Source organism: Lytechinus pictus, chromosome 9 (assembly GCF_037042905.1).
Source record: "Lytechinus pictus isolate F3 Inbred chromosome 9, Lp3.0, whole genome shotgun sequence".
Taxonomy (NCBI): Eukaryota; Metazoa; Echinodermata; class Echinoidea; order Temnopleuroida; family Toxopneustidae; genus Lytechinus; species Lytechinus pictus.
In genome coordinates, this window is record NC_087253.1 from 5,789,984 (window position 1) to 5,816,821 (window position 26,838).

The 26,838-nt window shown below is 37.8% G+C and overlaps 2 protein-coding genes across 2 annotated transcripts; both read right to left on the reverse strand.

The window, feature by feature from the left end:
- Window positions 1-13,163: 13,163 nt before the first annotated feature.
- LOC135155477 (uncharacterized) lies at window positions 13,164-17,509 on the reverse strand. Its single transcript, XM_064104552.1, has 2 exons — window positions 16,510-17,509; window positions 13,164-15,579 (listed from the first exon to the last, which is right to left on the reverse strand). Exons 1-2 carry the CDS (start codon window positions 17,158-17,160, stop codon window positions 14,710-14,712), a joined length of 1,521 nt encoding a protein of 506 aa, XP_063960622.1. The 5' UTR covers window positions 17,161-17,509; the 3' UTR covers window positions 13,164-14,709.
- A 3,825-nt stretch (window positions 17,510-21,334) lies between these two features.
- LOC135155396 (uncharacterized) lies at window positions 21,335-25,334 on the reverse strand. Its single transcript, XM_064104296.1, has 2 exons — window positions 24,349-25,334; window positions 21,335-23,572 (listed from the first exon to the last, which is right to left on the reverse strand). Exons 1-2 carry the CDS (start codon window positions 24,997-24,999, stop codon window positions 22,703-22,705), a joined length of 1,521 nt encoding a protein of 506 aa, XP_063960366.1. The 5' UTR covers window positions 25,000-25,334; the 3' UTR covers window positions 21,335-22,702.
- Between the last annotated feature and the right edge of the window lie 1,504 nt (window positions 25,335-26,838).

A 26,838-nucleotide genomic window follows, 5' to 3' on the forward strand; every position in this document is an offset into this window, starting at 1 on the left:
CAATGAAGCAAATAATGTTTCATAAAGTTATGAAAAAATGCTTCTTATGTTTTTCTCATTATTTATTTCAATAATTTCTTCTTTCCCCACTACGTTTCTCTTCCTTTTTCCCTCTTTTTCTCCTTTTCCCCGTTTTTTTTTTTTTTTTTTTTGGCCAGCCGATTAGGGGGGGGTGGGCACTTGCCCCCCATGCCCCCTGTAGTTACGCCACTGACATCAACTATTTCAAGATGTAACAATAAATGTAAATGATAGCAATACAGTTTAGGCCTAAATAAATAAACGTAATAGTTTCAGTGGAATTCGTTTTAAAAAATACATGATTTCCCACTGTAGGTTGGTAACGAAAAGGTGTCGTATCATCAACTGTATCTAGCTGTCTTTTTATTACTACATGAAACAAAAATATAGGAACGATATAAACATGTAAACCATAGAGTTATTTCAGTTATTTGAGTATTTGACGATTCGTCCAAAAAAAAAAAAAATAACGCATCCGAAACTTTCACCATTACAATGAAAGTTTCATTTATTCCTTTACATATTGCAAGTAAACTTCAACATTTCTGTAAATAATATATATTAATATATCTATACACAATTAAGTTCACATGGTGGTATACTGCACATCCTATTTCAGAATATGATATGCGTTGTGGTAAGAATGTCTACCTACCTAGAACATGCAAAACGTTTACTAATAACTAGTGACTATACTACTAGACCGATTTTTACTCAAACGACTTTCCAATAGAGAAATAACAAGAAAACATTCACCTAAGAATAGAAATCCTCATTTGTTCTGATAAATATCAAGAGTATCAGTACAAAATGTAAACAGTGTCAGTATAAAATGTAACTTGAAATTAACAGAAATGTCAAAGAAAATCGGTTAGGCCTATTCAATCTGCTCAGATTAAAGAATAACATATAATGTTATGCAGCGCCCGCTGGTAACTGAAGTGGCTACCCTGGGTAATAAAACGTTATTGTTATTATTATTATTATTATTATTATTATTATCATTATTATTATTATTATTAAGAATAATACTCTCACTACTGCTAAAGTTATATAATTGTTGGCCGTGTACTCCATTCACCGTCCAATTGAAACACAGGACATATATATAATATTATATTCCACTTGTTAACATTATATTTTCCAATCCGTTTGGGATTAGTGGCTTAAGTGTTGCAAGCAATATAAAAACAACAGTTAAAATCACACGCTTCTCATACATTTGTCAAAGTGTAGAGTGCTACCCTTCATGCAAGAAGAATTCACAACTCTTATTCATATTTTGTTTCTTAGCCTTTAATAAACAAGAGCGACTTTTGTTAGGAATAGAGTTATGGAGTGCTCAGCTCGTGAAGCTCACGAATTACTCGTGAAAATATTGACGAATTGTATACGTGCCCCCTACTAAAACATGTTACAAAAGTCGCTAGGACAGAACATAATTTTTGTCGTTTGTTTAAGGTAACGTTTGTTTAAGGTAACATGACCAAGGTCAAAGGTAATTTAGGGTCAATGCAGGCCTGGCCGCCTGGGTCAATGAACTTAGAAAATGTTGGGAGAATCAACATCGAAATCTTACCAAAATTAATTTTTTGAAATGTCGACATAAATTAGGTTATGGATCTACTATTAATTCATTAAATTTAGACATAAAAGCAATCAAATATCCGCTTGTTATACGTTACGCGTTTCACTTGTTATACATCGTTAGGATCATCAATGACACAGGAAAGCCTCATCTTTCGAGGATGGGGAGTGGCGAAATCCTTGACAACTTTGTCATTGTCGACTTCAAGGTCTCTATGTAGCAACATCATTGCCAGTCCATTCAGTCTCACCCATGCGCGGAAATCTGTCCCCAAAGGTAGGGGGGGGGGGACCACAGGGGCGGATCCAGCCTTCGCCAATCGGGGGGGGGGGGTGGGGCAAAAAAAATTTAATCCCCGATCGGCCGCTAGAAGATGATTTTTGTTTGTTTCATTGAAGGGGTAGTCCTCATGGTCACTTCTAAGCTTTATTCTTATAAATCAACATAAATATATAATATCATAATCCTTATTTATATAATGCGAGCGCGAAGCGCGAGCTGAATTTTTTTGGGGAAATTTTATGTATTTTTTCCTAAAATCTGAACAATCTGGGCAATGTTTGTTATCCTGAAAAAGATGTGTATGCAACTAAATAATTACTTTGAACGCGAAGTGCGAGCAGAAATGAACTGATGGAAAAGGTACCTGTTAAAGACTGCTTGCAGTTAGCCATGAAGACGTTACATATTTCAACAATCAAATAATACGAGCGCAAAGCGCGAGCTGAAATTTTTGGAAATTTTTACCTCAAGAATGGAAATTCTAAGCACTTTTTGCAACTTAAACAGAATAGGTATATAACTAAACAATTGATGGAAAATGAAAAATTTTGAGATTTAAACATAAGAACGAGACACTCTATTCATGTTTTGTAAATCATGAAAAGGATGAGTAATGTGGGGTCTTTCTACATTAATGAAGCGAACACAAAGCGCGAGCAGAATTTTTTGATATTGTGATCTAAAACTGGATGATTTAAATAGAGAACAAGTTGAATATCTGAACAAACATGCGCGCACGTGTTTCAGATTTAGACCTAGAATCTAGGCATTCTACACATCTTTTATCATGAAAAATCAAAGCGAGCGCGAAGTGCGAGCTTAAACTATTTGATATTCCGATCTGAAAAAAAAGTCAATTTCAGCTCTATATTTCAAGCACTTTGTAGGAAAATAGTGAGGTGGATATGGATCGCACTTCATAAAGAGCTGATATTTTTCACTATTATTTGAGTTTTTACATAGGAGCGGGACATCCTTAGGACATGTCATCATATGAAAATTATGACTATCTTCATATTCTTCTTGCTAAGTGCGAGATTAAACAAAAGGGACAATTTAATCATTAGATTAATATCTTATTTATTAATGCCTAATGAGGGCGAGAAAATCTGATGATATTTTGGCCTGAAAACTGGACATTTCAAGCACTATTGTAATTATGAATAGGATGCATCAGTTAAAATATTTTTTAACCATTAATGCGAGCGCAAATCGCGAGCCAAAATCTTGATAAGCTGAAAATCAATGTTGAGACATACATAACTCGCCAATCAAATCTGATACGTTTTGACAATCAAGACTTGAAATGGGATATTTTCAAAACAAAATGGAATACACGAAAATAATAGGTACTTGATAAATCGAAATTTGCGAGCGCGTAGCGCGAGCAGAAAATGTTAATATTCAGGCCATAAAGCTGTCATTTTTAGAAAGCACTCATTAAAAATCAGTTTTTAAATCAAACAAAATAACGAAAGTTCGATTTACGAGGTGAAATGTGTAATGTGAAATGGTGAAATGTGATAATGTGTAATGCCCATCCAGGAGGGCCCCTCGGGCCCTCCTGGATCGGCCTATGGGACCAGGGGCTTGAAAATTTGACAAGTAAAAAAAAAAAGAAGGTTTTCACCCATTTAAAATGTAAGGTCATTTTAATAGTTCTAAATACATGTATTATTTCAAATGTGAATGATGTATTTTTCTCCATCATAAAAGACCAAAATAGTAGGGGGGAGATTTGATATTGTGTCTCCCCTACTATTTTTGGTAGGGGGACACGTACCCCCTGTCCCCCTGTGATTTCCGCCCATGGCGCCCCCTAGTTCAAACATCAATGTGGTGCCCCTAGTTCGAACATCAATTCGGCGCCCCCCCCCCTAGTTCGAGTATCAATTCGGCGCCCTTACATGTAGGTCCAACATCAATTTGGCGCCTCTAGTTCGAACATCAATTCGGCGCCCCTACATGTAGGTCGATCATCAATTCGCCCCCCCCCATTCGAACATCAATTCGGCCCCAAGTTCGAACATCATTTTGGCATCCCTTCGAACTCAATTTGCCTTCCCTTGTTTGAATATCATTTCGCCCCCCCCTAGCTCGAGTATCAATTTGGCGCCCCCCTAGTTCGAACATCAATTCGGCGCCCCCCTAGTTTGAGTATCAATTTGGCGCCCCCTAGCTAGAACATCGATTCGCCCCCCCCTTCAGTTCGAGTATCAATTTGGCGCCCCCAGTTCGAACATTATTTTAACATCCCTTCGAACATCATTTCGGCGCCCTCCTAGTTCGAATATCAATTCGGCGCCCATGCATGTAGGTCCAACATCAATTTGGCGCCCCTAGTTCGAATATCAATTCGGCGCCCCTACATGTAGGTCGTTCATCAATTCGGCCCCCAGTTCGAACATCATTTTGGCATCCCTTCGAACTCAATGTGCCTTCCCTAGTTCGAATATCATTTGCCCCCCCCCCTAGCTCGAGTATCAAATTGGCGCCCCCCTAGTTCGAACATCAATTCGGCGCCCCCTAGTTTGAGTATCGATTTGGCGCCCCCCCTAGCTCTAACATCGATTCGGTCCCCCCCCCCCAGTTCGAGTATCAATTTGGCGCCCCAGTTCGAACATCATTTTAACATCCCTTCGAACATCATTTCGGCGCCCTCCTAGATCGAATATCAATTCGGCGCCCCTACATGTAGGTCCAACATCAATTTGGCGCCCCATAGTTCGAGTATCAATTTGGCGCCCCCTAGTTCAAACATCAATCCTGAGCCCCCCTAGCTCGAGTATCAATCTGGCGCCCCCAGTTCGAACATCATTTTAACATCTCTTCGAACATCATTTCGGCGCCCTCCTAGTTCGAATATCAATTCGGCGCCCCTACATGTAGGTCCAACATCAATTTGGCGCCCCTAGTTCGAATATCATTTCGCCTCCCCCCCTCCTAGCTCGAGTATCAATTGGCGCCCCTACGTTGAACATCAATCCCCCCCCCGTTCAAACATCATTTCGGCGCCCTTTTGGTTCGAACATCATTTTCTTTCCTCCTCTTCCTCTTTTTTTTCTTCTCGTCCTTCCCCCTCTTCCTCTCCCCTTTTCTTCTTTTCTTTCCCCTTTCTCTCTCTTTTTTCTTCTCTTCTTTCTTCCCTTTTCCTCTCTCTTCCCCCCTCTTCTTTCTCCTCTTCCTCTTTTTTCTCCCCCCTCCCCCTGCCTTTTCTTCTCTTCCTTCCCCCTCTTCCTCTTTTTTCTCTTTCTTTCCCCTCTTCTTCTCCTTTTTTCTTCTTTTCTTTCCCCTCTTTTTTTTCTTTTCTTTCCCCTCTCTTTTTGTTCTCTTCTTTCCTCCCCTTCCTCTCTCTCCTTTTCTTTCCCCTCTTCCTCTTTTTTCTCCCCTCCCTTTTATTCTCTTCCTTTCCCCTTTTCTTTTCTCCCCCTTCTCTTTTTTTTTCCTCTTCTTTCTTCCCTCTTCCTCTCTCTCCTTTTCCTTTTCCCCTCTTCCTCCCCCCTCTTCTTTCCCCCCTCCCCCTCCCTTTTTCTTCTCTTCCTTCCCCCTCTTCCTCTTTTTTCTCTTTCTTTCCCCTCTTCTTCTCCTTTTTTCTTCTTCTCTTTCCCCTCTTTTTTTTCTTTTCTTTCCCCTCTCTTTTTGTTCTCTTCTTTCCTCCCCTTCCTCTCTCTCCTTTTCTTTCCCCTCTTCCTCTTTTTTCTCCCCTCCCTTTTCTTCTCTTCCTTTCCCCTTTTCTTTTCTCCCCCTTCTCTCTTTTTTTCCTCTTCTTTCTTCCCTCTTCCTCTCTCTCCTTTTCCTTTTCCCCTCTGCCTCCCCCCTCTTCTTTCCCCCCTCCCCCTCCCTTTTTCTTCTCTTCCTTCCCCCTCTTCCTCTTTTTTCTCTTTCTTTCCCCTCTTCTTCTCCTTTTTTCTTTCCCCTCTTCTTTTTTCTTCTTTTCTTTCCCCTCTCTTTTTTCTTCTCTTCTTTCCTCCCTCCTTTTCTTTTCCCCTCTTCCTCTTTTTTTTCCCCCTCTCCCTCCCCTCCCTTTTCTTCTCTTCCTCTTTTTTCTCCTTTTCTTTCCTCTTTTTCCTCTCTCTCTCTTTTTTTCTCCTTTCCCTTCTCTTTCTTTCCCCTTTTCCTCTCCCTTTTCCTTCCCTTCCTCCCCCCTCTTCCCTTTTTCTTCTTTTCTTTCCCCTTTTCCTCTCTTTTTTTTCTCCTCTTCTTCCTTCCCCCTTTTCCTCTCTTTTCCCCTCTTCTTTTCCCCTTTTTCTCTCTTCTCTTCTTTCCTCCTTCCTCTTTTTTTCCCTCCTTTTTCTTTCCTCCTCTCCCCTCTCTCCTTTCCTCTTTTCTCTCCCCTTTTCCTCTCTCTTTTTTCTTCCCTTCTTCCCCCTCTTCCTTTTTTCTTTTTCTTCTTTTCTCTCCCCTCTTCCCTTCTTTTTCCTCTTTCTTTCCTCTTTTTTTTTTGCCGAAGGGGGGGGGGGGGGGGGCAAGGCCCCCTCGGCCCCCCCCCCCATGGATCCGCGCCTGCTAGTACTACAAGTCAATCTTGGGCTTAAAACAGGGGTATCCGGAACGGGTCTTGGATCAACATTTGCTTTAAAAAAATCATATATTTCATGTAATAAAATACAGAAGAAATAGAGAGCGGATGACATCATCATTCCCCCATTTGCATAGAGACCTGTGCCCCGTTGCATAAAAGTTACTATTATGGTAACTATCATGGTAACCATGGTAACGATGCTCAACAGTCAAACAAGATTCCATGACAGTTACCATTGCAACGGGGCTTAGGATTGTGCATATAACTGTTTTGTGAAATTAGGCGAATTAAAGTAAAAAGATCATAATTTTCTTATTTTACGCCTGATTTTGATTATTATACTAAGTGCTAAGCTTGTTGTTTTTCCCCTCTTTTTATTCAAATCAACTTTTTCTTGGGGTTGATCTGTCCTTAAAATAAACTTGACTTAAATTGCAAGAAACGAGCATGCATAGCCCATTCCCCAATTTCTCTCTCTTCTATATTCTATACACAACAAAAAAAGTAAGTCCCCTAAATCAAATTGCTGTAACTTTTGAACGGAATTATTTTGAGATATGATATTTCGTAGGTGGTTTTCTACATTCATTATGCAACTCCTAGGGAAAAATGAGATTGATCGGATGAGTCATGCATGAGTAATTAAAGATTGAATTAAAAATGACCATTTTTGAAAGTCACAAGAGTCGTTTTTCAGATTTTGCAAATACAAAGTTGGGCAAAAGTTATTGTTAGGTGAATTTTATGGTGTTAATGCCGTTTTACTATCCATCATTTAGCCACTCCACACACAATTTTGATATCGTATGTTCATGGTTGAGTGAGCACAATACTGCAGGGGCCGCAGAAGCGGGGTGGGGGGGGGGGGTGGCTGGGCCCCCTGTTACACCCACAAATGTAATAATCGCCCACAAATGTAATAACGCCCACAAATGTAATAACACTTTACCCACAAATGTAATAACGCCCACAAATGTAATAACACTTTACCCACAAATGTAATAATTTCACCCACAAATGTAATAATGCACTTTACCCACAAATGTAATAATTTTTGATCGCCCACAAATGTAATAATGACTTTACCCACAAATGTAATAAATTTGAAGGGATTTTTGGCGAATCTGTTCTAAACTAAAATCCTATAGTAATGCGTTCATATAGCACAAAAGTGCAAAGTCTTTTTTCCAGACCCGGTTAATAAAACATTATAGTACAATTCCAAAGTCTTTTTCCAGACCCGGTTGTTTCAAAATTATAATATACGTCCAAAGTCTTTTTTCCAGACCCGGCTAATTCAAAAATTATAATGCAAGTCCAAAGTCTTTTTTCCAGACCCGGTTGTTTCAAAAATTATAATATATGTCCAAAGTCTTTTTTTTCAGACCCGGTCGTTTCAAACATTATAATAGAAGTCCAAAGTCTTTATTCCAGACCCGGTTGTTTCAAAAATTATAATATACGTCCAAAGTCTTTTTTCCAGACCCGGTTAATTACAAAATTATAATATACGTCCAAATTTTTTTTTCCAGACCCGGTTAATTAAAAAATTATAATATACGTCCAAAGTCTTTTTTCCAGACCCGGTTGTTTCAAATATTATAATGCGAGTCCAAAGTCTTTTTTTTCAGACCCGGTCGTTTCAAACAATAAAATATAAGTCCAAAGTCTTTTTTCCAGACCCGGTTGTTTCAAAAATTATAATATACGTCCAAAGTCTTTTTTCCAGACCCGGTTGTTTCAAAAATTATAATATACGTCCAAAGTCTTTTTTCAGACCCGGTTAATTAAAAAATTATAATGCAATTCCAAAGTCTTTTTTCCAGACCCGGTTGTTTAAAAAATTATAATATACGTCCAAAGTCTTTTTTCCAGACCCGGTTGTTTAAAAAATTATAATATACGTCCAAAGTCTTTTTTCAGACCCGGTTAATTAAAAAATTATAATGCAATTCCAAAGTCTTTTTTCCAGACCCGGTTGTTTAAAAAATTATAATATACGTCCAAAGTCTTTTTTCCAGACCCGGTTGTTTAAAAAATTATAATATACGTCCAAAGTCTTTTTTCAGACCCGGTTAATTAAAAAATTATAATGCAATTCCAAAGTCTTTTTTCCAGACCCGGTTGTTTAAAAAATTATAATATACGTCCAAAGTCTTTTTTCCAGACCCGGTTGTTTCAAAAATTATAATATACGTCCAAAGTCTTTTTTCAGACCCGGTTGTTAAAAAAATTATAATGCAAGTCCAAAGTCTTTTTTCCAGACCCGGTTGTTTCAAAAATTATAATATACGTCCAAAGTCTTTTTTCAGACCCGGTTAATTCAAAAATTATAATGCAAGTCCAAAGTCTTTTTTCCAGACCCGGTTGTTTAAAAAGTTATAATATACGTCCAAAGTCTTTTTTCCAGACCCGGTTGTTTCAAAAATTATAAAATACGTCCAAAGTCTTTTTTCCAGACCTGGTAGTTTCAAAATTATTATAAGTCCAAACTAAGATACGATAATGATATTCTAGTGGAATAAAATGAGAATCGAGCTTAGTCTTTTCTCCAGACCCAGTTAATTAAAACTGGTAGATAAGTAACAAAGTCCCCAACTTTCTTGTAAATATTAAATAACATGGAAATATAGCATAGTCTTTTCTCCAGACCAGTTAATTAGAACTGGTGGAAAAGTAACAAAGACCCCAACTCTCTTGTGAATATTAAATAACATGGAAATATAGCGTAGTCTTTCATCCACACCCAAATCTTTCAAATAACAAATGAATAATAATAATAATAAATTAGTAATAATAAAAAAAGCAAACAAGGACCCACGATCCTATTTATGTTGAAATAACATGGAAATATAGCGTAGTCTTTCCTCCAGACCCAGATCTTTCAAATAAGAAATGATGAATGATAATAATAAATTAGTATTAATAAAGAAAAGCAAACAAAGACCCACGATCCTCTTTATGATGAAAAACATGGAAATATAGCGTAGTCTTTCCTCCAGACCCAGTTATAAAAGTCATTTAAAACACAACAACAACAAAACAAAGACCCTGCAATCTTATCAACATTGAATAACATGGAAATATGATGTAGTCTTTCCTCCAGACCCAATTATTTCAAAATAACCAAAATCATTGAAAAAGAATAACAGAATCTAAGGCCCAGCTATCCTTCAAACTAAGAACCTTCAATAAATAAAAGTTTAGAGAGTTTTCTTTATTCCAGACCTTGTCATTTTAAAAATAAGATAAATGAAATCCTCATAACTAAGACTCAATCATATTCTTGTGCCTGTTCAACATGAATAAGATGATTGGGGGAGTATTTCATCAACATTTATGTCCGACAAGTTGTCAGATCTGACAACTGTTCTTGATATTGATTGGCTAAGAAGCAGTGCTACCAGTGTCGGATAAAACGTCAGACAACTCCTTTCATGAAATGCTCCCCGGGCTCTAAGTTTTGATGTTGTTTTTTTTTATATTAAATTTCTTTGCCTGGAAGACAAAATGAATGTTTAATTACATCATTTATTACAGGATGTTAGGCTGGAAGAGGGTTAAATTTTTTTGTTCTGTTTTTTTTTTAATAAACTGGTCTGGTCAAATTATAAGTATGCGTTATCACAAGGGTTTTATAGTTTGGAAGATGCTGGGGTCTAAGTTTTAAGATTAACGTTTCGCTTAATTTGTATTTTAAAGAGAACTGGGTGAGGGGTAAAGACAACACTCTAAGCCCAAGCATTTTAAGTGGGTTTAATTTTGAAGATTGGTCTTAGTGTGATTTTTTTTCAATATTTGTTTATCTTTTAAATAACCTGGTCTAGACGAAAGACTAAGCATAATACTCGTGTTATTCCACAAGAATGAGAATATGACAAAGTCTTTTGTTTTTAAGATTGTTTAAATTATTTTTAAACAACCGGGTCTGGAAAAAAGACTTTGGACTTATATTATAATTTTTGAAACAACCGGGTCTGAAAAAAAGACTTTGGACTTATATGATAATTTTTAAACAACCGGGTCTGGAAAAAAGACTTTGGATTTATATTACAATTTTTGAAACAACCTGGTTTGGAAATAAGACTTTGGACGTATATTATAATTATTGAAACAACCGGGTCTGGAAAAAAGACTTTGGACTTATATTCTAATTTTTGAAACAACCGGGTCTGAAAAAAAGACTTTGGACTTGCATTATAATTTTTGAATTAACCGGGTCTGAAAAAAGACTTTGGACCTATATTATAATTTTGAAACAACCGGGTCTGGAAAAAGACTTTGGACTTGTACTATAATGTTTAATTAACCGGGTTTGGAAAAAAAGACTTTGCACTTTTGTGTTATATGAACGCATTACTATAGGATTTTAGTTTAGAACGGACTCCCAAAAATCCCTTCAAATTTATTACATTTGTGGGTAAAGTCATTATTACATTTGTGGGCGATCAAAAATTATTACATTTGTGGGTAAAGTGCATTATTACATTTGTGGGTGAAATTATTACATTTGTGGGTAAAGTGTTATTACATTTGTGGGCGTTATTACATTTGTGGGTAAAGTGTTATTACATTTGTGGGCGTTATTACATTTGTGGGCGTTATTACATTTGTGGGTGCAACACCCCCCCATTTTTTTTCCAAAAGAATGTACAAAAATGTAAAAATGACCATACGATTGTGGTTTTTTGCATGGTCAGCCCCCCCCCCGACTTTTGGCTAAGTCCCTCCCCCACACTTTGAAAACCGTTCCGCGGCCCCTGTATTGTGATGTATCATCCTAGGGGGTTTTGATAGTATCCTCTACAACTTGTTAGGTCATATCAAAATTTGAAAATGTTGGTGGCTCCCCCGATTATAGGCCCCTCCCCCATTTTTAAATTCTGGATCCACCCCTGATTTGTCCATAAATTAAACTCACCATGGGAAATTGTTAGGAAAAAATACATGCAGTATAAAGAGAATTCATTCCTAAGTTTTCGAATGTGCTCGCTCAACCATGAAAATGTTAGAAGTTCGGAAAGTGTGTGGTGATAGAAATGATGGATGATAAAAACAACAGCAATTAAAGTCACATTTGAAACCGAATTCGCCCCCAATATTCACCTTATTACCCTTTAAAATGAGTCTGTGACATTGAAAATACCCATTTTCCCACTTTGATGCGTGCTCACTCATCCATGAATAAACAAATCGATTTAATTTTTGCACAGAATTCTGCCCATAGGTTGATAAACATTACTGCCAAATGACATTGCTAAAGACAGCCTTGAAAGAAAGTTCCACCACATTGAGTAAGGGGTTACTTATTCTTAAATGTATGCACCCATAATGTACACAAGTCTATGAGAGATGAAGTCAAAACTTTAGCAAATATGAAATAAGGGTTTGTTTCATGGACGGTTTTTGTTACTTCTGCCAACAGTTATTTCATGAAACTTCGCACATGGCTTCAGAGTAACACAATCGAAAAGGCACGCACACCAAAATAAAAATTCGATACGGTACAGAGTGGGGCCAAGGCCTTGAACTTTCTTCTCATTTGCATAATTTTCGAATATTGTGTGCTCACTGATGCATTAAACATCGGGATTTTTAATAAAAATCAAATCAAATGAACCATGCAAGGAGGTTTGTGACAGATATCCATAGTTACAAATTGCATTTTTTCCAATAACGTAAAAAAGAGCTAATCACATTCCACATGTTCATTCAAGCGTGAATGTTTAATTAAACGCCTTTGAATCATTGAAGCATGTTAATTGGTCATGAACATAACGAAAAAGTTGATAAAAGATCAGTTTCAGTTCCCAAAATGAAACAATACTTTACTATGATATTTGAAAATCGTATTTTTCGTTTTCAATAAATGTTCATTGAACTGTGAAATGATGAATATTGTTGAAGATACTCTTCCCAAAAATAACTGTCACCATATTCTATCATTTTTATTGATAAAAAAGTGTAAAAAATCCAATTACAGCAAATTTGTACTTGTGTTTATTCAACCGTGAAATTTAGCCAAAAAAGTTGTATCGTCTTTTAGAAAGTACCTTTTACAAGCCTTCTGACTATTTTTCATGATGATTATGTGGAATCAGTTCCATTAAAATGAAATCAAAGTCATGATATTTGGCTTGTGACTTTTGAAAAGTGACATTTTTGCATTTTGACGATGCTCACTGAAGCATGACGTAAAATATGTCCATAACATTTACTCAGATGGTAGCTTATAAAATAACCTACACGCTCATGTAAAAATATATCAAAAACTCGCATTGGTTCGGAAATTATTGATGTTTGTTCAAGGGGGGACTTACTTTTTTTGTTGTGTATATATTCTATCATTGAATGTGCTCCCCTCTTTCTCTCCCCCCCTCTCCTTCCAACCCCTCTCTCTCTTTCTCTCCTTAACCCCTTTCTCTATTCCCCTTCTTTGTTTTTACCTTTTCTCCTTTCAAAACACGCCTCTTCTCCTTTCTTGTTTGTCTTCTCTCCCTCCCTCCATCTCTCTCCACCAACCCCCTCTCTCTTTCCTTATTCCTCTTCTATCTCCGATCATCCCGTCCTTTCATTCTCTCCATTCCCCCTTCTTTATTACCTTTTCTTCTATCATACCATTTCTCCTCTCATTTTATGTCCCCCACCCACCCCTTTCTCTCTTTCTCCCTCTCCTCTCTTTTAATACAAGTTTTAAAGGTGCAAACCTGGCTGAAATAACTAAAGCTCTTTCTTTAAAAACGGCAGTTTATCTAATCTCAGAGTTTGGGTAATATTTTGTGAGAACATTTTTAGACTGCCATCATGAATATGCAATAAATGGGTTATGATTTTATGCCTAAACGTATCTTTTCCTAAAATCATTTCAACAAATCATAATGTTTTCATATTTTCAGTCAAGGTCATGTCTCCTAAGCATTAAAGTTGGAAATGATGAAAAAATGGAAAGATGATGAAAATCCACAATATTGTTCGAAATAGACATGAAATGAAATACTCCGAAAATTTGCTTTGCCCAATCGATCGTGGGCCCGGCAGCCGCTGTGCAGCACCAGATCGACGAGGCTCTTTCCCTTTAATTGTTGAACGCCAAACAGGGTAGCAGCAACTCCCATCTTTTAACGTCTTTTGGTCTGACGCGGTCGGGGTTTGAACCCCTGACCTCCCGGTTGTGAGACGAACGCTCTACCAACTGAGCCAACACACCGGTTATAGTTTAAATTATAGTTATAGCAGTGATTATAGTAAATCGGTGGAAAGATCAATTAGTTGTCTTTGCGGATGAACGTAATGTCATAATACAAAATTATATAAATAAGGATTATGGCATCATCAGTTCGCTCATTTTATTTTATTTAATTTCATTTATTTTCCACTTCCATCAATCATTTGCAATAAGTTTTGTTACATACATCTTGATATTTATAATCAATAAAACCAGAAAACTTTATGTGTATAATAATCAAGATAACCATATATCAGGTCGGAAATTGAGGAAGCTACTAAAAAGCGAAGCTAATAGATTGCAGCCTCCTACTACATGAGCAAAACACAACATGGTAGAAATTTGAGCATGAATCTAGTTGAATATATTATAATACCTGACAAAAATACTTGTATAAGAAATGATTCGTACACTTTGTCTTGAAATATCTTAAAAGAAAATATTTATTGCCAATTAATACCCATTTTATTTTTGTATATTTGTAAACCCCGACTGGTGAGGAGAGCTTCATAATAGAAACTAGTTTTTCTTTTTGATAGTCATCCACAGGCACTAGTGGGTGGTAATATCTTCCTCTTGTACATATTATTGTTGCCTTTTGCCTGGAAACAAAATAAAATAACATAAATAAATAAATACGAAGTATTAGAAGTGAGCTTCTTAAGTTAATATCTGATAAATTTGCTAATAAATTATTATATGATAATTCATACGTGCACTTGAACTATTTTAACAATAAATATTATTACAATATTTATTAGCTCAGTTAAATTTGTTAAGGATTAGTAGAGAATAATTAATTAATAAAAACGACGAATTAACGATATATATATTTCATTTTCATTAAAAGAAAGTGCGACGAAGTGGTAGACTTACCAGGCACTCTTCTTGATAATTAACAGTTTACATTCAAATTTTGATATTTCGGAGAAATACAACCGATTATTGTGCAGATAAAATTAGTCCTACACTATCTGTGGAAGGGGGGGGGGGTCCATTATTCGCAATAATGTAGATCATTAACATGCTTAAGTTCAGTTGAGTTTGGATTATATAAAAACGAGGTACATTTTATTCTAGTGATACTTTGATGAAATACAAGTGATTCATACAAGCAAATGCAAGCATTTCGGGTGAAAGGGAAACCAGGTAACACCACGTTGAATTCATCACTTTCAAATCGAGCGCATTGAATTCAACTCTTTCCTTCAGGTTCAGATCGTCAAGATCATAGAGCCTTATTACAACTCTCCTATTCTGCATGTCAACACTCGCTACATACACCCTGTCCTGCTCATCCACGGCGGCATACAGGCCGACACCATCTGGAGCTTGAAGAGACTCACCGGCATTCCCATCCCTGTCATAGACTGTTAACACCCTTGGAAAGAAACAACATGAGCTCGCGACGATCAAACCCGACCTGGTGGCTGCTGCCTGACCGGTCCTGTTTCTTGTTTGAACAGCGTGTTTGAGAGTGGATCCTGTCGGGTCATAGATGTAAACTTGTTTTCCAGCGTTAGTAATGATGATTTCATCTGATGGACTCCTGTTAAGGGTGAGAAATTTGCCATTGTCATTCACGTGAATGGTTGATTTCTTAGATCCATCGGGAGAATATACGTGTGCTTCTGAATTACCCGTCGATAGGCATAGTGACCTGTCTTCCTGTATAATAAGATAAAAATACTCCAGGCCATTACGTGTGTTCGGGTACGGCCATTGCTGCTCTCTACCATCTGAATTGATTACAGCTGCACCGAATCCAACCTTCCCAAACGGGATACCCACGCTGTCATCAGAGTACCGCGTCATTCCCCACACCAATGCAAATGCTGGTAGAGTTACACGTTTAATGACACTTAACTTGGGATCTGATCTTGTGTTGCTGCCGAGGTTGGGACGAGGACTCTGTTCAGGTTTGCGCTTGCACCCTTTCTTCTGTGTGAATTAATACAAGTGAGAAAAAAAAAACCCAGTAAATTGACATTGTTAAAGAATCAAGTAATTTGGGACATTGAGCAGTATTAGGACACAAGAAGTACAAGGCGCAGATCTGCACCCAATACGATTGGCCATGACCCTCCCCCTTTTTTTTTTGGGGGGGGCGGGGGTGGGAGGGGGTCAAATTTTACAGACAAATTCACATCGCGGAAAAGTCCAAATCCGGGTCAGCGCCTTTAGTAGCAGAGCAGTATTATTAGTACTATGTAGTAGTAGTAGTAATAGTATTAGTGTGGACATCAGATCTTATAAATTATGTCGGAATAGGCTCGAACCTTTTGACCATGTTTTTATTATAAACTTTCCTTTCGTTCTTTGGTCCTCCTTTCATGGTTGTAATGAATGCTTGTTTAGGGGTCCATGGTACCCAAGACCAACGTTTGTACTTTTTTTTTTTTTTTTTTTTTTTTTTTTTTTTGGGGGGGGGGGGGAGCCCTTAGTCGTTAAGACCAACGTTTTAAGTATAAGGCTAGCTTTATTTTTACAATAGGTACCTCCTCAGGATTGAATAGATAGATTTACCTACATTTATATAATTGAAGACTTCTCAATCTTCTTGTTATTCTTCCCCTTCTTCTTTCTCTCAATACTTTCCCTCTTTTTATTTATAACTCTTCCTTAATAATTTGTATTCGTACTTTGGTGAATTTCTTGCTGAAATCTTCCAGGGGTGCATCCGTTGCCCCGGGCGCACCCCCCTGCTCATTCGTAATTGGTCGTGATGGTACAGTTCGATTCTCTTTAATTAATGACTATGACGACCAATGAGTATTCAAAATTTTGACAAATTAATGTGGACCTTAATTCGCACAAAGATTCTTGTTTTTATCATCATGCAGCATTTAAAAATGAATGATCATGACTAACCTTCCCCTTGCCACCCTCTATTGGAACAATCTCATGACCTTCAAAAAGAAAAGCCATCTCATGATGACCCGCTACACACTTCTTACACAGGTACTTGTCGCAGGTTTTGCAGACTGAGTGGGCATCCCTTTGTCGTCTGCAAGCATTGCATTTTGGACGTGTTCCACTCTTTTTGTCCTCTTGTTTGGGGGTGCAGTCTTTTTTAGCAGATTGATCAATGACATCCTCAATGGGAACAGTCTCATGACCTTCAAAAATAAAAGCCATTTCTTGATGACCAGTCACACACCTATCACACAAATACCTGTCGCAGGTCTTGCAGAATAACTCGGCATCCCTCTGTCGTCTGCAAGCATTGCATTTAGGACGAGTCTCCCTCTTTTTTGCGTTGTAGTCGTCTATGCATCCGTTGACCGTCACATTAGGAGGGAAATCATCAGAACGTTTTCCAGAAGTAAACTTGGAGACCTTCCTGCAGACTGGGCACACCATGTGGTTATTATTTGGATGGGCTTGTCCGTAGTTCCTTAGGCACCCCCGACAGAAAGTGTGCCCACATGTCGGAAGAATGCTTGCCTCGACGAAGATATCGAAGCAAAGTGGGCATGTCAAGTTTTTTGAAGGGCTAGAAGATTTCCTTCTCAAAGCCATTTCATCCTTTTCCTACAGGATTCTTTTTATGTCTAATCATTAAAACAGTAAGAGTATGAATTACAGTTCTAATATCCTCTAGAATTCACCACCCAATATGACGGAAGCAGAATCATACTCTAACTTATTGTCTTGAATGCTAAATGTTAAATTCCGCTTCGCTCGCTTCCTGCGTGGGGAACATCCTACCAATTTATGTCACAGTCACAACGGCGAAACCGATCCGATACCGAAAAAATTGTTTACATTATTTCCAATGATATATTACTGCTTGGTTTGGAACCGGCTTCATGGGTTTGACTGTAACACCTAATGTTGACAGTCCGATTGTAATTATCTTTATCAAATAACAGATAGTGAGACGTCAGTAGTAAATGGTGCATGAGCGTTCAGGGGGAAATACACCTTGCATTGACATGTTGCATAACTGTATATATATAAACCAAACTGTTTCCCCGCCAACAAATCAAACATCCTTAAACTTCTGGGATAGCATATCTACTATAGATTATGTCACGATTATGTTAAAGTAGCTCCAGTCTAAGATTAAAGTTTATTTCATTTCTACCAAACATTAACAACAACGTAGGGCCTACATTGGAAAGATCTATGGGAGCTAGACCGGGGAGAATTATAACACGGGGAAAATGTAACAGAGGCTCCCATATTCTCAGTAGAAACAGACACGTTGTACTGTATACATAACACATGCGCATTTCATGCTGCTTGAGTTTAAGCAAATACGGTTCGTGGCAATTTCTACAGCATAATAATCGTTCTATTAAACAGGACCTAAGACTGGTCGTAATTATTTTGTATTCCAGGGTACGGGAAGGAGATGTGTATGTGTGTGTGTGTGTGTGTGTGTGTGTGTGGGGGTGTGTGTGTGGGGGGGGGGTACTCGAATTATAATATAACATGGCACCTACTTGAACGTGCCGAACGAAAGTCAGGGGGCTCTAGTACTACAAGTCAATCTTGGGCTTAAAACAGGGGTATCCGGAACGGGTCTTGGATCAACATTATTTTGCTTTAAAAAAAATCATATATTTCATGTAATAAAATACAGAAGAAATAGAGAGCGGATGACATCATCATTTCCTCATTTGCAGAGGCCTAGGCCCCGTTGCATAAAAGTTACTATTATGGTAACTATCATGGTAACCATGGTAACGAGGCTCAACAGTCAAACAAGATTCCATGACAGTTACCATTGCAACGGGGCTTACGATTTTGCATATAACTGTTTTGTGAAATTAGGCGAATTAAAGTAAAAAGATCATAATTTTCTTATTTTACACCTGATTTTGATTATTATACTAAGTGCTAAGCTTGTTCTTTTTCCCCTCTTTTTATTCAAATCAACTTTTTCTTGGGGTTGATCTGTCCTTAAAATAAACTTGACTTAAGTTGCAAGAAACGAGCATGCATAGCCCATTCCCCAATTTCTCTCTCTTCTATATTCTATACACAACAAAAAAAGTAAGTCCCCCCTAAATCAAATTGCTGTAACTTTTGAACGGAATTATTTTGAGATATGATATTTCGTAGGTGGTTTTCTACGTTCATTATGCAACTCCTAGGGAAAAATGAGATTGATCGGATGAGTCATGCATGAGTAATTAAAGATTGAATTAAAAATGACAATTTTTGAAAGTCACAAGAGTCGTTTTTCAGATTTTGCAAATACAAAGTTGGGCAAAAGTTATTGTTAGGTGAATTTTATGGTGTTAATGCCGTTTTACTATCCATCATTTAGCCACTCCACACACAATTTTGATATCGTATGTTCATGGTTGAGTGAGCACAATACTGCAGGGGCCGCAGAAGCGGGGTGGGGGGGGGGGGGGGGTGGCTGGGCCCCCCATTTTTTTTCCAAAAGAATGTACAAAAATGTAAAAATGACCATACGATTGTGGTTTTTTGCATGGTCAGCCCCCCCCCCCCGACTTTTGGCTAAGTCCCTCCCCCACACTTTGAAAACCGTTCCGCGGCCCCTGTATTGTGATGTATCATCCTAGGGGGTTTTGATAGTATCCTCTACAACTTGTTAGGTCATATCAAAATTTGAAAATGTTGGTGGCTCCCCCGATTATAGGCCCCTCCCCCATTTTTAAATTCTGGATCCACCCCTGATTTGTCCATAAATTAAACTCACCATGGGAAATTGTTAGGAAAAAATACATGCAGTATAAAGAGAATTCATTCCTAAGTTTTCGAATGTGCTCGCTCAACCATGAAAATGTTAGAAGTTCGGAAAGTGTGTGGTGATAGAAATGATGGATGATAAAAACAACAGCAATTAAAGTCACATTTGAAACCGAATTCGCCCCCAATATTCACCTTATTACCCTTTAAAATGAGTCTGTGACATTGAAAATACCAATTTTCCCACTTTGATGCGTGCTCACTCATCCATGAATAAACAAATCGATTTAATTTTTGCACAGAATTCTGCCCATAGGTTGATAAACATTACTGCCAAATGACATTGCTAAAGACAGCCTTGAAAAAAAGTTCCACCACATTGAGTAAGGGGTTACTTATTCTTAAATGTATGCACCCATAATGTACACAAGTCTATGAGAGATGAAGTCAAAACTTTAGCAAATATGAAATAAGGGTTTGTTTCATGGACGGTTTTTGTTACTTCTGCCAACAGTTATTTCATGAAACTTCGCACATGCTTGGCTTCAGAGTAACACAATCGAAAAGGCACGCACACCAAAATAACAATTCGATACGGTACAGAGTGGGGCCAAGGCCTTGAACTTTCTTCTCATTTGCATAATTTTCGAATATTGTGTGCTCACTGATGCATTAAACATCGGGATTTTTAATAAAAATCAAATCAAATGAACCATGCAAGGAGGTTTGTGACAGATATCCATAGTTACAAATTGCATTTTTTCCAATAACGTAAAAAAGAGCTAATCACATTCCACATGTTCATTCAAGCGTGAATGTTTAATTAAACGCCTTTGAATCATTGAAGCATGTTAATTGGTCATGAACATAACGAAAAAGTTGATAAAAGATCAGTTTCAGTTCCCAAAATGAAACAATACTTTACTATGATATTTGAAAATCGTATTTTTCGTTTTCAATAAATGTTCATTGAACTGTGAAATGATGAATATTGTTGAAGATACTCTTCCCAAAAATAACTGTCACCATATTCTATCATTTTTATTGATAAAAAAGTGTAAAAAATCCAATTACAGCAAATTTGTACTTGTGTTTATTCAACCGTGAAATTTAGCCAAAAAAGTTGTATCGTCTTTTAGAAAGTACCTTTTACAAGCCTTCTGACTATTTTTCATGATGATTATGTGGAATCAGTTCCATTAAAATGGAATCAAAGTCATGATATTTGGCTTGTGACTTTTGAAAAGTGACATTTTTGCATTCTGACGATGCTCACTGAAGCATGACGTAAAATATGTCCATAACATTTACTCAGATGGTAGCTTATAAAATTACCTACACGCTCATGTAAAAATATATCAAAAACTCGCATTGGTTCGGAAATTATTGATGTTTGTTCAAGGGGGGACTTACTTTTTTTGTTGTGTATATATTCTATCATTGAATGTGCTCCCCTCTTTCTCTCCCCCCCTCTCCTTCCAACCCCTCTCTCTCTTTCTCTCCTTAACCCCTTTCTCTATTCCCCTTCTTTGTTTTTACCTTTTCTCCTTTCAAAACACGCCTCTTCTCCTTTCTTGTTTGTCTTCTCTCCCTCCCTCCATCTCTCTCCACCAACCCCCTCTCTCTTTCCTTATTCCTCTTCTATCTCCGATCATCCCGTCCTTTCATTCTCTCCATTCCCCCTTCTTTATTACCTTTTCTTCTATCATACCATTTCTCCTCTCATTTTATGTCCCCTACCCACCCCTTTCTCTCTTTCTCCCTCTCCTCTCTTTTAATACAAGTTTTAAAGGTGCAAACCTGGCTGAAATAACTAAAGCTCTTTTTCTTTAAAAACGGCAGTTTATCTAATCTCAGAGTTTGGGTAATATTTTGTGAGAACATTTTTAGACTGCCATCATGAATATGCAATAAATGGGTTATGATTTTATGCCTAAACGTATCTTTTCCTAAAATCATTTCAACAAATCATAATGTTTTCATATTTTCAGTCAAGGTCATGTCTCCTAAGCATTAAAGTTGGAAATGATGAAAAAATGGAAAGATGATGAAAATCCACAATATTGTTCGAAATAGACATGAAATGAAATACTCCGAAAATTTGCTTTGCCCAATCGATCGTGGGCCCGGCAGCCGCTGTGCAGCACCAGATCGACGAGGCTCTATCCCTTTAATTGTTGAACGCCAAACAGGGTAGCAGCAACTCCCATCTTTTAACGTCTTTTGGTCTGACGCGGTCGGGGTTTGAACCCCTGACCTCCCGGTTGTGAGACGAACGCTCTACCAACTGAGCCAACACACCGGTTATAGTTTAAATTATAGTTATAGCAGTGATTATAGTAAATCGGTGGAAAGATCAATTAGTTGTCTTTGCGGATGAACGTAATGTCATAATACAAAATTATATAAATAAGGATTATGGCATCATCAGTTCGCTCATTTTATTTTATTTAATTTCATTTATTTTCCACTTCCATCAATCATTTGCAATAAGTTTTGTTACATACATCTTGATATTTATAATCAATAAAACCAGAAAACTTTATGTGTATAATAATCAAGATAACCATATATCAGGTCGGAAATTGAGGAAGCTACTAAAAAGCGAAGGTAATAGATTGCAGCCTCCTACTACATGAGCAAAACACAACATGGTAGAAATTTGAGCATGAATCTAGTTGAATATATTATAATACCTGACAAAAATACTTGTATAAGAAATGATTCGTACACTTTGTCTTGAACTATCTTAATAAAAAATATTTATTGCCAATTAAAACCCATTTTATTTTTGTATATTTGTAAACCCCGACTGGTGAGGAGAGCTTCATAATAGAAACTAGTTTTTCTTTTTGATAGTCATCCACAAGCACTAGTGGGTGGTAATATCTTCCTCTTGTACATATTATTGTTGCCTTTTGCCTGGAAACAAAATAAAATAACATAAATAAATAAATACAAAGTATTAGAAGTGAGCTTCTTAAGTTAATATCTGATAAATTTGCTAATAAATTATTATATGATAATTCATACGTGCACTTGAACTATTTTAACAATAAATATTATTACAATATTTATTAGCTCAGTTAAATTTGTTAAGGATTATTAGAGAATAATTAATTAATAAAAACGACGAATTAACGATATATATATTTCATTTTCATTAAAAGAAAGTGCAACGAAGTGGTAAACTTACCAGGTACTCTTCTTTAGTTGATAATTAACAGTTTACATTCAAATTTTGATATTTCGGAGAAATACAACCGATTATTGTGCAGATAAAATGAGTCCTACACTATCTGTGGAAGGGGGGGGGTCCATTATTCGCAATAATGTAGATCATTAACATGCTTAAGTTCAGTTGAGTTTGGATTATATAAAAACGAGGTACATTTTATTCTAGTGATACTTTGATGAAATACAAGTGATTCATACAAGCAAATGCAAGCATTTCGGGTGAAAGGGAAACCAGGTAACACCACGTTGAATTAATCACTTTCAAATCGAGCGCATTGAATTCAACTCTTTCCTTCAGGTTCAGATCGTCAAGATCATAGAGCGTTATTACAACTCTCCTATTCTGCATGTCAACACTCGCTACATACACCCTGTCCTGCTCATCCACGGCGGCATACAGGCCGACACCATCTGGAGCTTGAAGAGACTCACCGGCATTCCCATCCCTGTCATAGACTGTTAACACCCTTGGAAAGAAACAACATGAGCTCGCGACGATCAAACCCGACCTGGTGGCTGCTGCCTGACCGGTCCTGTTTCTTGTTTGAACAGCGTGTTTGAGAGTGGATCCTGTCGGGTCATAGATGTAAACTTGTTTTCCAGCGTTAGTAATGATGATTTCATCTGATGGACTCCTGTTAAGGGTGAGAAATTTGCCATTGTCATTCACGTGAATGGTTGATTTCTTAGATCCATCGGGAGAATATACGTGTGCTTCTGAATTACCCGTCGATATGCATAGTGACCTGTCTTGCTGTATAATAAGGTCAAAATACTCCAGGCCATTACGTGTGTTCGGATACGGCCATGGCTGCTCTCTACCATCTGAATTGATTATAGCTGCACCAAATCCAACCTTCCCAAACGGGATACCCACGCTGTCATCAGAGGACCGCGTCATTCCCCACACCACTGCAAATGCTGGTAGAGTTACACGTTTAATGACACTTAACTTGGGATCTGATCTTGTGTTGCTGCCGAGGTTGGGACGAGGACTCTGTTCAGGTTTGCGCTTGCACCCTTTCTTCTGTGTGAATTAATACAAGTGAGAAAAAAAAACCCCAGTAAATTGACATTGTTAAAGAATCAAGTAATTTGGGACATTGAGCAGTATTAGGACACAAGAAGTACAAGGCGCAGATCTGCACCCAATACGATTGGCCATGACCCTCCCCCCTTTTTTTTTGGGGGGGGGGGGCGGGGGTGGGAGGGGGTCAAATTTTACAGACAAATTCACATCGCGGAAAAGTCCAAATCCGGATCAGCGCCTTTAGTAGCAGAGCAGTATTATTAGTACTATGTAGTAGTAGTAGTAATAGTATTAGTGTGGACATCAGATCTTATAAATTATGTCGGAATAGGCTCGAACCTTTTGACCATGTTTTATTATAAACTTTCCTTTCGTTCTTTGGTCCTCCTTTCATGGTTGTAATGAATGCTTGTTTAGGGGTCCATGGTACCCAAGACCAACGTTTGTACTTCTCAATCTTCTTGTTATTCTTCCCCTTCTTCTTTCTCTCAATACTTTCCCTCTTTTTATTTATAACTCTTCCTTAATAATTTGTATTCGTACTTTGGTGAATTTCTTGCTGAAATCTTCCAGGGGTGCATCCGTTGCCCCGGGCGCACCCCCCTGCTCATTCGTAATTGGTCGTGATGGTACAGTTCGATTCTCTTTAATTAATGACTATGACGACCAATGAGTATTCAAAATTTTGACAAATTAATGTGGACCTTAATTCGCACAAAGATTCTTGTTTTTATCATCATGCAGCATTTAAAAAATGAATGATCATGACTAACCTTCCCCTTGCCACCCTCTATTGGAACAATCTCATGACCTTCAAAAAGAAAAGCCATCTCATGATGACCCGCTACACACTTCTTACACAGGTACTTGTCGCAGGTTTTGCAGAATGAGTGGGCATCCCTTTGTCGTCTGCAAGCATTGCATTTTGGACGTGTTCCACTCTTTTTGTCCTCTTGTTTGGGGGTGCAGTCTTTTTTTGCAGATTGATCAATGACATCCTCAATGGGAACAGTCTCATGACCTTCAAAAATAAAAGCCATTTCTTGATGACCAGTCACACACCTATCACACAAATACCTGTCGCAGGTCTTGCAGAATAACTCGGCATCCCTCTGTCGTCTGCAAGCATTGCATTTAGGACGAGTCTCCCTCTTTTTTGCGTTGTAGTCGTCTATGCATCCGTTGACCGTCACATTAGGAGGGAAATCATCAGAACGTTTTCCAGAAGTAAACTTGGAGACCTTCCTGCAGACTGGGCACACCATGTGGTTATTATTTGGATGGGCTTGTCCGTAGTTCCTTAGGCACCCCCGACAGAAAGTGTGCCCACATGTCGGAAGAATGCTTGCCTCGACGAAGATATCGAAGCAAAGTGGGCATGTCAAGTTTTTTGAAGGGCTAGAAGATTTCCTTCTCAAAGCCATTTCATCCTTTTCCTACAGGATTCTTTTTATGTCTAATCATTAAAACAGTAAGAGTATGAATTACAGTTCTAATATCCTCTAGAATTCACCACCCAATATGACGGAAGCAGAATCATACTCTAACTTATTGTCTTGAATGCTAAATGTTAAATTCCGCTTCGCTCGCTTCCTGCGTGGGGAACATCCTACCAATTTATGTCACAGTCACAACGGCGAAACCGATCCGATACCGAAAAAAATGTTTACATTATTTCCAATGATATATTACTGCTTGGTTTGGAACCGGCTTCATGGGTTTGACTGTAACACCTAATGTTGACAGTCCGATTGTAATTATCTTTATGAAATAACAGATAGTGAGACGTCAGTAGTAAATGGTGCATGAGCGTTCAGGGGGAAATACACCTCGCATTGACATGTTGCATAACTGTATATATATAAACCAAACTGTTTCCCCGCCAACAAATCAAACATCCTTAAACTTCTGGGAGAGCATATCTACTATAGATTATGTCACGATTATGTTAAAGTAGCTCCAGTCTAAGATTAAAGTTTATTTCATTTCCACCAAACATTAACAACAACGTAGGGCCTACATTGGAAAGATCTATGGGAGACCGGGGAGAATTATAACACGGGAAAAAATGTAACAGAGGCTCCCATTCCCAGCAGAAACTGACACGTTGTATACATAACACATCATGCGCATTTCATGCTGCTTGAGTTTAAGCAAATTTGACGGTTCGTGGAAATTTCTACAGCAAATAATCGTTTTATTAAACAGGACCTAAGACTGGTCGTAATTTATATTCCAGGGTAAGGAGGTGTGTGTGTGTGTGTGGGGGGGGGGGGGGGGGCGGGGTACTCGAATTATAATATAACATGGTACCTGCATGAACGTGCCGCACCAAAGTCAGGGGTCGGGGGCTTTAGAACTACTTGTCAATCTTAGGCTTAAAACACGGGTATCCGGAACGGCTCTTGGATCAACAATTGCTAAAAAAAATTATTTCATATATATCATACATTTCCTGTAATAAAATACAGAAGAAATAGAGAGCGGATGACATCATCATTCCCTCATTTGCATAGAGACCTGTGCCCCGTTGCATAAAAGTTACTACTATGGTAACTATCATGGTAACCATGGTAACGAGGCTCAACAGCCAATCAACATCAAGGATAATATGACAGTTACCATTGCATGACAAAGCTACCATAATGGTGACTTTTTGTGCAACGGGGCTTAGGATTGTGCATATAACTGTTTTGTGAAATTAAGCGAATTAAAAAAAAAGAAATAATAAATTTTCTTATTTACATCTAATTTTGATAATACTTAGATGCTATGTTTTTTTTCTAATCAACTTTTTGTGTGGGTTGATCTCTCCTTAATATAAAAAAGACTTTACTTAAACTACAAGTAAATCAGCATGCATAGCCCATTCACCATCTCTTTCATATCATTGAATGTGCTCCCCTCTTACGCGATCTCCCACCCCCTCTCTCTCTCTCTGTTTCCCTCCTTATTCCTCCTGCCTTTCATTCTCTCTATTTTCCCTTCTTTGTTTTACCTTTTCTCCTATCACACCATGCCTTCTTTCCTTTCTTGTTTGTCTATTCTCCCCCTCCCTCTCTCACCCACCCCCTCTTTCTTTCCTTATTCCTGTCCGACCATCCTGTCATTTCATTCTCTCCATTCCCCCTTCTTTGTTTACCTTTCCTTCTATCACACTATTTCTCTCATTTTATGTCCCCCACCACCTGGTTATCTCTCTCATTCTTCTTCTCCTCTCTTTCAATACACGTCTTAAAGGTATACACCAGGCTGAAATTATT

Bases quoted from the DNA above. Each gene is read 5' to 3' on its own strand.
- LOC135155477 (XM_064104552.1), bottom strand. From the start codon at position 17,160: ATGGCTTTGAGAAGGAAATCTTCTAGCCCTTCAAAAAACTTGACATGC. The intron at 15,580-16,509 runs GTTAGTCATGAT...TAATTCACACAG, and splicing joins TAGAGGGTGGCAAGGGGAAG to AAGAAAGGGTGCAAGCGCAA.
- LOC135155396 (XM_064104296.1), bottom strand. From the start codon at position 24,999: ATGGCTTTGAGAAGGAAATCTTCTAGCCCTTCAAAAAACTTGACATGC. The intron at 23,573-24,348 runs GTTAGTCATGAT...TAATTCACACAG, and splicing joins TAGAGGGTGGCAAGGGGAAG to AAGAAAGGGTGCAAGCGCAA.